At 37.8% G+C, this 12706-nt stretch overlaps 1 protein-coding gene across 4 annotated transcripts in view; it reads left to right on the forward strand.

Annotated features, from left to right (window-relative positions):
• Positions 1-12706, forward strand: part of DACH2 (dachshund family transcription factor 2) — a 310886-nt gene that overhangs the window by 197931 nt on the left and 100249 nt on the right. For all 4 annotated transcript variants that reach the window (XM_056359330.1, XM_056359331.1, XM_056359332.1 and 1 more), the window contains exon 3: positions 11335-11466. In XM_056359330.1, the coding sequence (XP_056215305.1) occupies positions 11335-11466 (132 nt within the window). The remainder of the gene's footprint in view (positions 1-11334; positions 11467-12706) is intronic.

Here is a 12706-nt window from a genome sequence, read left to right on the forward strand (position 1 = left end):
GGGACTAAATTACTTCTCTCCTGTGTTATTTGTGTAACTAAATGTGCATGAATAAGCTTCAACAAAACTATATGAAAGTTACTGAAAAACAGAGAGATCAGAACAATCAGGAGTAAAAAATGCTTAAAAGAAGAAGTAGTTAAAATACATACTCCTCTGTAATCATGTTCTGTACACTCTCTGGTTGTGTGATCAATAGTCATTAATTTATGCCCCAGAGGAAAGTACAGCTCTTTGTGTTTACCAGTAGTCCAAACATAGCTAGAAGTTAAATCTGGTTTCTCCAGCCTATGGGCTGGCTCCTCATTTCTCTTTTGCATTGTTAGAACTTCAGATATCCATCACCTGTTTGCAGAAGGTGCGCGAAACAGCAGCTCAGCTTTGACCTGAGGAAGTGTTTGGGCAGCATTTGCTGTGGTTGTTCTTGCCTCACAGAAATTTGCTGGAAATCTGCATGAAAGCTTGTCCTTTCCCAAGTACGGCCACTCGGATTGCTGTCCAAACCCTGCTGAAATAAAAACTAATCTATAATATCTCATTTTCTTCTTAGGAAGAAGAAATGTATATGCCATGACACACCACTGATGCTAACTCGCCACAAAATCCTAGTTAAAATAATCCATTCTAGTGAAAGGGACTTTGTAGCAAAAGCTACATTCTTGATGACTGTGAAGCATCGAGTTATAGCTGTGTGCATGGATGTGTTTTTCCACTCCCTGAATTTAAAAAAGTAGGGGAAAAACAACAGGTTTTGTTATGTCAAAAGTGTATAGAGAAAGATCATAATGTAACAGTAGGTAGAGTCTTCATTTGAGGAGGCAGAAATCTAGAGTCTAGTCCTTGCTCCCCATGCATTACTTTATTTGGCGTTGAACAATTAATAGAAAATTCATTTGGGAATATCAAGAATCAATGATTCCAAGAAAATTTAAGTCCTGTTCTTCACTATGCTCCACATCTTTTGTCAAATTGATAGCAATAATAAATGTGGTAGGCTTTACCTTAAAGCTGGCTTGGAGCCTGTGTCACCGATTTCCTGAATTTTCACTGAACTGTTTTCCTTCCTTGCTGGGGAATTTTTCTACTTTACCACCATCCAAAAATATTTTTCACTGTGAATAAGCTGTGGTATTTCAGATGATCTTAAAGCACTAAGATTTTGCTTTCATTCAACAGCCAGAATTGGGAAGTGATTATAGGTCTCAGAAGACTATTCCATGTATTTATGTTCTTAAATGATGATGCTTTCAAAGTTGCATCTTTTGAGGTTGCATTAATTACGTGCCATTTGAAGAGGAGTGCATGGGCTCCCTCGTTCCATTGCCTGGATTATTGTACTTCAAATAAGCATAATATTTTTGTGGGTTTTATGAGCTGGCCACAAATTTCTCAGCTTTAAGTAACTAAAAGCAGTGGTAGCTGTGTTATCATAGCATTTGGTTTCTGTTCTGGCAGAGGTCTTGAAAAATTGCGTGTGTGGAAGAAGAACTGTGTAGTGGATGATACTACAAAGTTGTGTTATCTGGAGGAACCTGACTTAAACTTTACCATCTGAGCTAGCACTAGTTGCCACCCCAGCTGGCGGTCTATTCCCACTAATTTTGGTAGGAAGAATCTAACCTTAGCAAAAGATCCCACTGATTTTAGATTGATTGCAGAGGGATTGCTGTATAACTGGGGGATCGCAGTGGTTATGAGGAAGGCAGAATTGCATCCTTGCTTGAGTATTTCATCTGCACTTGCAAATTAAGCTAGTTTGAGTGTAACAAATACGAATTGTTTTCCCTCCTTCTAGCTAGCACAAACCACAGTGAAGAACAGTTTCTTGTTCACAGTATTTCTGCTTTTCATTTGCAAGCAGTTTCTGTGGTGCAGTTGCCATCTTGAGTAAAGAGGGAGCTCACTGCTGCTGTTTGTAGCTTGGTGACTAATAATGTGAAATTATTATTTAACATCTCAGGAAAGATTGAAGTAGTATTTCTCCACTCTAACACTTCAGCTTCTAGGAAAGGTTAGGTAAGGGATCTGTGTGTAGCATGATCCTCAAATGCCCAGAGCATTGCTCGAGCTGGTCCAGCTGAAGTGAGCAGTGGCTAGTAGGGGAATCACTCTTAACAGCAGTGCTGATCTTGACAGCATATTGAAGTTTCATCTGAAATACAGTAGCATGATGAATTTATGGAACTCAGTATTCACTTACAATCCTTAAAATATACCATTTTTTAAATTGCAATTTGAGACAATTGGGATGCAGCTGAGCTGTGCCATCTGATACAAAAACTGTATTTATATGATATTTTCCAGTCACAGGTAGGAAGTAGCTTGAAATCACAAAGATACCCTTATTCTCAAGAGACCTTACAGCCCAATTAATTTTACAAACTCGAGAGATTTGTGCCAACTCAAGATAAGCTTTCAGACTTTTTGTACTTAACTGAAAGCACCTCCAAAAACTTCAGCAATTTCTCCATCATTGCTGTTTATGGACAAGTGCTTTAAACCCACATAAATTGATTTAATGGGAAAGGAATAAACGTGGAGAAAAAAATAACAACAACTAATTCTGATTTCAGATGGCAGCACATGCACCATCACAGGCTTCGTGATGATAGAGAAGTTACAGAATGTCCGTGGTGAATGTGAGGGCTATTCTGTTTAAAAGTATTCATACTGTAAATTTAGGAACCCAAACGTCTGAAGCCCAAGAGAAGGTGGCCATTGAGCCTGTTAGTGCATCCAGGGCCCTGGCTGCGTAGGAGCTTTCCAGGCTGGTGGGCAGTCCAGGTTGTTTTGAATTTAACTCAAGTAAAACTGAGATTGCCGACCTGGGCTGCATTGCCAGATGATCGTGCACAGCTCTGGCTGGGTGCCACTGCGTGCCGGTATCATTCTTGGTCCTGAAAGAATTTCTGCAGTTCCAGAAGCGTTGCTGCCCTGCAGGTTGTGAGGCCAGAGTCAAAGGGCTAATTGCCTTTTGGGGCTGATGATAACCACCACTGTATTCATCCCTGTGACTCCTGAATGTTTAGGACTTTGGAGTAAACATCTTTTTCCTATGAATGAAATTCATTAAATATATTTCTCTCAGGGAGGTAATTTAACATGTTTCTGGTTTAGTTTTTAGTTTTTCAGTCCTTATCTCAAAGAATTGTAATCTTTAGTCTGTGACAGCATTGGGAAAGCGTAAGCGGATAGTTTTAGAATTTGGATGATTATGAGCATTACTGTAACTTGTCTTATCCTTACTGACATCTGAGTCCTAATGCATGAATTTGTCACTCTTTTGATGTATGAAAATACTATTCAAGTATTCCACGTAGTGTAAGAGTTTTCATTTATGCTGAAAATTTTCAATGACATGACTAAAATCGCATCAGATATGCACTGAAGAACATACAAATTATGTGTATAAAGTGATTGTAATCTTTTCAACAATAATTCAGTGGCTGATGCATCTGTCTCATGTATGCCTCTGTCTTCTGAAACCTGCAGATCAAAAATGGGGTGGTCAGTCAATCAAATATGTAGAAGGCAGCAAAGGTCACGCTAGTGCAGCATACTAAAAGTATTATGTATTACAGTCTTGACAAATCATTCTTATGGCATAATTATAAAAAAGAGCAGAAAATGTCAAAAAATTAATCAAGTCTCATGAGACACGCTATAAGAATGAAGGCAAAAAATTAATGTAACCCTCGCAATGTTCTTTGTAGTTCTGATTTTTCTGTTTCCCTCCAATAAGGTAAGCTACAATTTTGTTTGACATGAGATACAAGCTACCTTTTTGGGTATGAAGTCATCTGTAAAATATGTATGTAGCTGGGTATTGCTATGCATCAGCTTGAACATGAGTGTTCATGCTATCATAGATTTAAGCACAAATTTAGGATTAAAATTTCTATATACATTGAACTGAGCCCCTTGGGTTGAAATGAGAAATTTGACAGGTCTTTGGTCATTGTATCTTCATGTGGATCAAGGATATGAAATATCTCAGGTACAGAGACCCGTTGGAAGATGTTCGTGTCTTTCGGATGGATATCGGGGACAATGAGATTAGGCTATACAAAACACAGAGGTTGTAGCTGGGTTGAGAAGCCTAAATAAGAGGCAGCCATGAAAGCATCTGGAGAGCAAACTCTCCACGTATTTTAAAGTGAACCCCTAGATAGATATTTAAGTATCAGGACATTTTTCTACTGTCTAAATAAGTGTGAAATTAGAGGATGAGAACCTGTTACTTCTGTGAATTATTCCATGGAGTGGCAGGAATGTTTTGATGTGTGAAGGTTTTTACCTTGTTTATGCTTATGTGAACTTTTGCATGAAATTATATGTTAGAATTAAAATGTGAGCTAGCACACAGTGTTAAGCAGAAATTACTAGGGGATTGCAAAATCAAGTCATAAGAAATTCAGAAACATTTGTGCAACCCTAATTCTGATCCCTTGAGTGTTTGTCGAAGTCTTTAAATTACATTATCACACAGTGGGTTTTTTTTCCCCAGCACAACTGCCTGGTTGATGATACAGAATCGATTGACCTGTGGAGGAAGGAAAGTTGTATGATGAAGAGAACTGTCTGTAGGTCTGTCCCTATCTAGCTGTTGCAGAAGTGGAAGAAGCTTGTAGGGACACTGCAAAAGCAAAGAATAAGGTCTCTCAGATAAAGACTGTGACAATTCATTGCAGAAGAGAGCTGACTGGAGCTTCTCTGTCAAAGATTAATTTCATACAACTGACAAATATGCATTAGATTTGTTGGGGTTTTTTTCCCCCTCAGTGTGGTTCTTTTGCCATAGTATAGTTTTCTTGACGTTTTAAAGTGGCGGTATTTAAAAATTTTGGGCCACTCAAAATTTTTAACTGTTGTCTGAAATGTTTTGCAAAGGGTGATCTTCCATAGTCTCTGAACTTTCATTAACAGAATGTGTTTAGAGAATTAGTCTTTCTTTTTCACTTTGAAAAATATAGCAGTATAAGTACTGTATAAATACTTGAAATTTTTTTGTTCTAAAAATCCTTTTTTGCTGTTTGACGTGCTTTCCTTTTGCAAAATGGGAGAGAAGAACATAATTCTAAAATATGGTTGTAATATCAGAACAACTGGCTGCAAGTATCAGAACAGATGAAAGAAACTCAACTGTTGTAATACATTTTTTGGCTATTGACTACATTTCAGCTTGGCACTGTCAAATGGATGTTGCATGGATTTCAGTCTGGGCTCCAAAGTGTCCTCCCAGGGCCTGGGGTGAATACTCACACAACTTAGCCCATGATAAAGCTTAGCGCTACGGCGCTTACACTGAAATCCCATCCTCTGCCTGCAGTGGCCAATTACTCACTGAGTTCTTTCCTTACAGTCTCTCAAATGTTTCACGTTGATGGATTATTATGATCTATCTGAAATGGTAGCCAGGATACCTTTGAACAGCCACTGAAAATGTAACATGCACAAGAGCTAAAACTCTTCCCTGCAGTTTCTGGTTGAGTCAGTTTACAAAAATGGAAAAATTCTGCAATAGGTCTTACGTGTTTGGACTGGTCTCCAAACTGCCCTAACACTTAACTTATTTCAATGTTTTTATTCAATAATTTGATTTCACTGTCCTTTGTGTTAGTACCTGGGCTTTACCTACTTGTTTATCACTAAACAAGGATGATACATTTCAGCTACAGAGAAGCCTCCACCTTCTAATGTGAACGTGCGAAATAATGAGTAAATTCTTGCAGGAGTTCTGACAATGTAAAGTACATTATATGTGTTTACTTTTTTATTTATTTCCTTATTGAAGAAAAAGGGAAAGAAAGCATATCCTTTTCAGTCTTCCAAGGCCTAATTTATTGGATGTTTCAGAATTGTTTTTGCTATTTGCAATATGGTATCTCATATTAACATTTCATACTACCAGATGTTTCATTATTCCTGTTTTAGCACATCATACTTGACCCATAGCAGCTTTGAATGCAAACAATAAACAAGCCGGTGCACAATGCTTGACTGTTAGACTGAAATAATATGGCAAGGCTAAACTGATTTTCATATTTCCTTTTGAATATTATTAATTGCAATGTGTTGACTGTTAATTTAATTAAATGTTTTGTTTCAATATAAGACCATTCTTCAGTTCACTGACTCACCGTTTCATTTAATTAATTGCGAACCTCAAGATTTGATTACTCATAGTTCTGCTTTAGTTAATTTACTTGTTCACAGTTTTGACAGAAAAGCTTTCAAACTAATATGAAGGAGGGGAACAGCCTAACTAATTAGGGAACCTTAGCTAGTGTACAAGATTAGCAAATACCTAGGGTCACCTTAAAATGCACAGAGTCCTTGTATTCACCATGAAAATCCAGTTTTCAGTGGCTGGACATTAGTTAAACATGGGGGATTCAGTTGCATGCAAGACACCCTAGGTACCTCAGCGTGGGAATGTAATTGAGTTTTCATTTCTTACGTCTCTGAGAAGGCGTTTGCCAATGAGTAAGTTGTGATGTTTACACGACGCAAGAGATGCTGTCCCCTTGGCACCTGGTGCTCAGGGGAGCGGGTGGGTTCAGCACTGCCCCGCGATGGGAGACTGTCCCTGAAGAGGGTACGCTGTGAATGACCTTGGAGTTGTGATCTTTGGGCCATGCAGTAAAAATGGATTGTTGTTAAAATAATTCCAGAGATTTCACAGAGGAATAATCCTCAGAAGTCTTTTTGTGTGCATAGGGGGTATTTGAATAAACAATTAACCACAAATTTAAGAGGATGCAGACAAGGGATGGAGAAACCTCTCTGGTCTTCACACCCTCTCGAGTACGACAGGTACCTTGGCTTTGGGAGCCAAGGACATGCTCAGTGGGTCCAGCCCTCACGGAAGCAGCCGGGCGTCACAGTACTTCAGATCTAGTCCATCTCCAGCACCCCACAAGCAGCGGACCTTCCCCAGAGCCACGTGGCATGCCACGTTGAGTAAGCTGAGCGTTGTCCTAATTTGAATCAAAAACCTCAATTTGAAAACTGGTGCTTAGGTGTGTTTATACTGTGGCTTAGAATGCAGTTGCAGAATTTTACTTAAGTGCAACCTGAGCATAAAATGTGCCAGTTTGTGTGTCCTTGAAGGGTTATTTCAGGGCTAAATTTGTGTGTGGCACAGCAGAGTTATGCAGACTTGTCAAAGGGAGAGTACGCAGTGTTCTGACAAAACTAAAATTACGGACTGAAGATTACTAATGGCAGTTGGTTGTTTTGCCATATGCACGATGCAGGTGTACCTAAGCATACACCATCACAATCTGTTATGCAATTGTAATCAAGATTCATATATAGAGAGCTGACCCAGAACATGGCTCCGAGAATTCTGCATTAGCGCTGATGTGTCTCTCTTAAAGATCCGAGCAGCTCTGCAAGGAGCTGCTGTCCTTCCACCAAGGCAACTGATGGCTTGTGGGCTGCTGTTAGCAGGACTAGCTCCACTGGCCACATGGTTGCTAGCAGTTTTCAAAACAGATCCTTGCTACTGTGATGAGATGCATCCTTTTTTGTTATTAGCGTTGTAAAGTTTGTACGTGTTTGATAATAAGCGATACATCGTGTATTTCCTGGGTGTTTAGTGATTGATCACAGCTGGCAGAAGGTAACTGAAGGAAGAGAAATTTAAAGTGTGAACGGAGAGAAAAAAACCAGAAGCTTTGAAGTATGTAATCCAGTCATGTCGGTTTTCCTAGTGGTTGTTTTGTTTTTTTTTTTCCTTTTTGTTTAGGTGAAAGTAGAGGGGTAGATGTATACGTTACAGCAGTTTTCAAGTACATTTTTCAAAGTGAGGTACTCAAGTGAGATTCTGCTGCTGATAATGATTCATCTGAGAGGATGGAAATGATTCTTCAGTTCTTTGTAGATCTTTTGATAAGTCAGTTGAAGAATAGCCCTCTTGACTACTCAGCTAACTGGAGCTCAGTCTATTACAGAAAGGAGTTTTATTAATAGTTAAATTAAATAGTAGCTTCAGTAGCGTTAGCTGCAGCAGTAGCCTTAATTGAAGATTATGCCAATGGGTGATTTGCTGGACTTTTTTTCCCATCATTTCAATCAGTAGCACACCCTTACTGCTGAAACCATTTGCTTTAGCCTCAACTTTATTAGCTTTCAGAAATGCCAAAGAATTAGTACACTGTTTTTAAAGTGCCTCATAACAGTCGGGTTGTGGAGCTTTTACTGCTATCACAATTCAAGTAAGAAATTATATAGACTGAGGAATAAGTGAATGAGAGTATAAAGGCTTTGTGCTGATACTGGACTTACAGGTAGTATTGGCTATATCTCGTTCAGGTTTACGCCTGACTGCTCAGGATCTTCAGGCTGTAGTGCTTTCTGCATTAGGACCGTGCTTTACTCTTAAACTTTTAATGCTGAAGTAGAGTGACTTTGGTGTGGCAGATGGCACAGCATAGCTTTCTGATACATCACTGTTTTTTGGCTGTTGTCCTTATGGCAGCTGTGTCTGGTTAGGGAGCTCAAAAATGCCTGACAATAATTACCTTTAATTTCTGCAGGCGGCTTCATGGTGATTTTGGGACTGTGTTTATTCTTTCTTGTTTATTCCTTGGTACACTTTCTGCCTTCGTTACTTCTGAAACAACTGTTCAGTAGAAGTTATTTTGGTTGGGTTTTTTTGTTTTTATACAGTGCCCTGAATAATTTTGTCTTGTCTTTTCTCAGAACATTTTACTAAAGGTCTGAATTTAATTTGTTCTCTGTTTATCTCCTTAACAATAGTTTCTTTACCCTTTTGTATATTTAAACAAAGTAAAGTTTTATGACTTACAGTATCAGGAACCTGCATAATACTGACCCAGAGGAAAATACTTATCGGGATGTTGGTTCATCTATACATATTTGGGTACATACAAATGATAGGAAGTTATGATAAAAAGACACATTCAGACTCCAGATTTTCTGTAACCTTTAAAATAAATGTGAATTCTTTGCAAATGGATTGAAAGTATAAAGTGAAGAGAGTAGGCTGTGAGTGGGTACAAGTTCTGAAAATGCCTCAGTGTGATGGCTGTACCTCAAAACTTGGAATTGGTTGTGGGATAAGGAGGAATAGTGCAGATGTGCAGGCAGGCAAATCACACGGTGCCTAGAAATCTTGAAAACAGTAAATTTCTCAGAAGACTTGTGCTGATGCTTGCTTTTTGAACTTCGTGAAAATAATGTGAAATTCACTCAAAGAGCAATCCCACTTCCTTTCCCTAGGAAAAAAGTGGAAAAGTTTATAGAGTGTTTTGTCTTCTCCAGAAAGTGTGTGGACAGTTTTATCATTTAACATGTATTCTTTGATGGATTAAGTGTTTGTGATATCAGCCAGACAGTTTGTAAAAACAGGAGTTTAAACATCTGGGGTTTTTAGCTGCTTGAGAAAAACCCTGTACATTTGCAAAAGAATTTTAAAGGATGTTAGACAAATAAAATATTTTTAAATAAAGAGCACTGTTACGGTATAGTGATCTTCTCTGTGAAATAAGGACTGCATTAAATGACCTAAAAGACAAGATTATTGATGATGTTTTCTGGACTTATTTTTATATATTTGTAATTAGTGTATATTAGTAATGAAATCATATAGTTTTTCAACGGTAAAACAAGTGCCTAATTAGTGTAGATAATATTTGTTAGATGTGGTTTCAGTGCTTCGGGAATATAGGAGTGTGTAACTGCCATTTGTTTTTGTGATTGTTGAGGCTCCTAGATAAGACAGGAGGAGGAGGAGAAGGAGGACAGACGGTCTGGAGAGACGAGGCTGTCTTGTAACCTGTCATCTCCAACTTACTGATATTAATCAGAAATACCTTTGCTGAAGTTAAAAGAATTGCTGTGTCCTTCTCTGATAATACATGTCCCTCCTCTATGCAGTTGGAGTCTATGGGTTGCTTGCTTACTTAAGTCATATTAAAATAATGAGAACTTTTGTGAAGCCTCATAACATAGGAGCAGCAGAGCTAATCTACATGTCAAATTCATAGCAGCTTTTAAAAGAAAGTATTTTAATTTATGGATGTGTGGCAGTATAGGATGTGAAAATTATTAGTTCACTTTAATCAGCATTTAATCTCTCAGTAAACAGTACTTTCCAGAAACAGCAGATTATTTAATTCTGTTTTGATGTATGATATCTTTGTGGGTTGATACAGCATGCAGCACCAACAAAAAATTATGGGTTTTTTGGTAAACGCAATTCAGTGATTTTGTGGAAATATGCACAGTCAATTACAAGATAGCTGATAATGAAGCATTTAGCTTGCTATTTAGCAAATGACAAAAGCAAGTCATACTATATTGGAAGACGGTAAACCCATTTAAACCATAACTGAATGAATAAACAATTTATACCTGTAGTGATCTTTTTGGTTACATGGCCTTATCCCCTGTGTTTTCCTGCAAGGTAGATGAGCTGCAGATAAGATATTTTCAGTCACATCTTGCCCAGAGTAAGAGTAATTTGATACTGTCTGAAAGAAAATTTGATCTCTTACTTACTGACCAAGTCAAGATGGTAACACTGCAAAAGCTTACTCTTGCAAAAAAAAATACTGGGAATGTAAATAATAAGAAAGTTATGGTAATGATGGTAACCTGTAGCCTGACACTACTCTGCTTCTCTTCTTTTACTATTGGAATTTAATCGGGGTTAGTCACTTGAAAATGTTCTACCACTAACAGCCCCTTAATTCTGTAAATTTGTGCTGGTCTTAATGGTCTCTTAAAGGTGGGATTGAGTTTGTGATTACCTGTATTGTACTTCTCTGACATTTCCAATGGAATATTTTCCAGTAGCAATAATGTTAATCCAAACCAACAGACTTCAGAAAAAGACAAAATAATATTTGGATATGTAATATAGTAGTACAGCATTGATTGTTCCATGTTAATTGGCTTTGCACTGTTGTAATTAAGAAATACTGTATTTTACTACTGTACTTGGAAATCTTGTAGCAGCTAAATAAGTCAACCAGAAAGTGATCAAAGTGACAAAGTGATCAAAGTGGCAGGAAACTATATTTAAAAGTATAATCAAAAGGGATGCCGTTAAATAAATACTTCTTTATGCTACATGTGTAAAGAAAAAAAAAGAAAGAATTAAAAATACAGAATCCTTAGAATGGTGTACTGAAATAACTCAACTTTAAAATAGTGTTCAGAATAACATTGCATAATTGGATGATGAATGGGTATTGAATTTACGTGACTTATTCTCACTGAAAAGAATTTTCTTGTTCATATTTTTCAGTGCTGGATTGTGCAGTGTGATATTGCATTTAATTTTTTTTTTTTTTTTCCCAGGTCTGACAGCGGCTGCCATGGCAGAGGCTATGAAGTTACAGAAAATGAAGCTTATGTCAATGAATAGCCTTCACGGAAGTGGAAGTCAAAATGGAACAGAATCAGAAAATGAAGAACTCAATTCTAATGCAGGTAAAGTAATGCTGTGCGTGTGAGCCATAGGGAAGCTCTTAGCACACCTGCTTTTGTGCGTGGGAAACAAAATCTCTTTGAAGTTCTTGTGCTCTTTTTTTTGGTAAGCTTTGCTCTGCCAAAGTCAAATCAAAATTACTCACCCAATTTCTCCAGTATTCTTCCAGTTTTCCTCCCAGCAGACATCTTCATAAATTTTTTGAAAACTATTGATGAAGGGTTGTTTTCATTATGTTAGAATACAGACATTTTGAACTGCTCCTTAAATATAATTGTAGTAACAAAAGACTTCTCTATTGGCAATAATACAGTGAGTCTACAGTTTTCCTGTAAATGATGGAAAGTTTCCAAAATGTAAGGTTGTTGGAACTCATTGAGTTCCACAGTTCAGTGGAGAAGGGTAAAGTAGGAAATGGTAAATCACCAACTTTCTGGTTTTCTGTGTTTTGTTCTTTCCTTGAATGGATATTTACAAACCACAGCTATGAAGGAAACTCATGATGAACGTTCGTTATGGCCTGCTTGGCTGGAATAACCTTGGGTAGAACGCACTGACACTGAACACGGTCAGTCTATAGTACCATAAACATTAGCGTAAACTTGAACTAAGCTCCCTGAGTCCCAGTGCTGTGGGTTCAAAGTTCAAGTCAGAAATGGATCCTTTGAAGAGGACATCTTCTTTGTTTATTGTAATGTCCTTTCCAGGTCAATAGAAAAGGTTATCGCCTTGATAGTGTAGAGAACCTAGAATAAGAGAGATCTGTTTTGACTCAGAAAGCTGCTAGATACCTATTACAACAAGGGCGGTTTCACTTGGACTCACTTTTTTTGACACAAACAAGCCTACAATACACTCTTACCATTTTGGAAACTTAAGCATCCTTTGTTTTCATTATCAATTCAAGAACAGAGGCATTGTCTCATCCCTCATTGCAATCAGATCTCCCATCAGCATTCACACGTCTGAAGTCACACATGCGTCTCTAAAGATGAAGCCGCTCTAACAGTTTGCTTGCTTGGCTGGTGTATAGTGTATATGCATTGTACCATCAAAATGGTAATTTATTAGACCAATAAAGTAGCAGCTGGGAGGTCTTAGACTCATTTTCTAAAGGAATAACTTTGAATTCATGACAAATTATGCACAAAGCAGTCTTTCCAATAGTGGTATTGCCTTTTGCTAATTTTGTGTACTCATCTGTATTGAAGAAATCTGGCTTCTAATTCATGCATTAAACCC

The sequence above is a fragment of the Falco biarmicus genome, chromosome 14, assembly GCF_023638135.1.
Source record: "Falco biarmicus isolate bFalBia1 chromosome 14, bFalBia1.pri, whole genome shotgun sequence".
Classification (NCBI taxonomy): domain Eukaryota; kingdom Metazoa; phylum Chordata; class Aves; order Falconiformes; family Falconidae; genus Falco; species Falco biarmicus.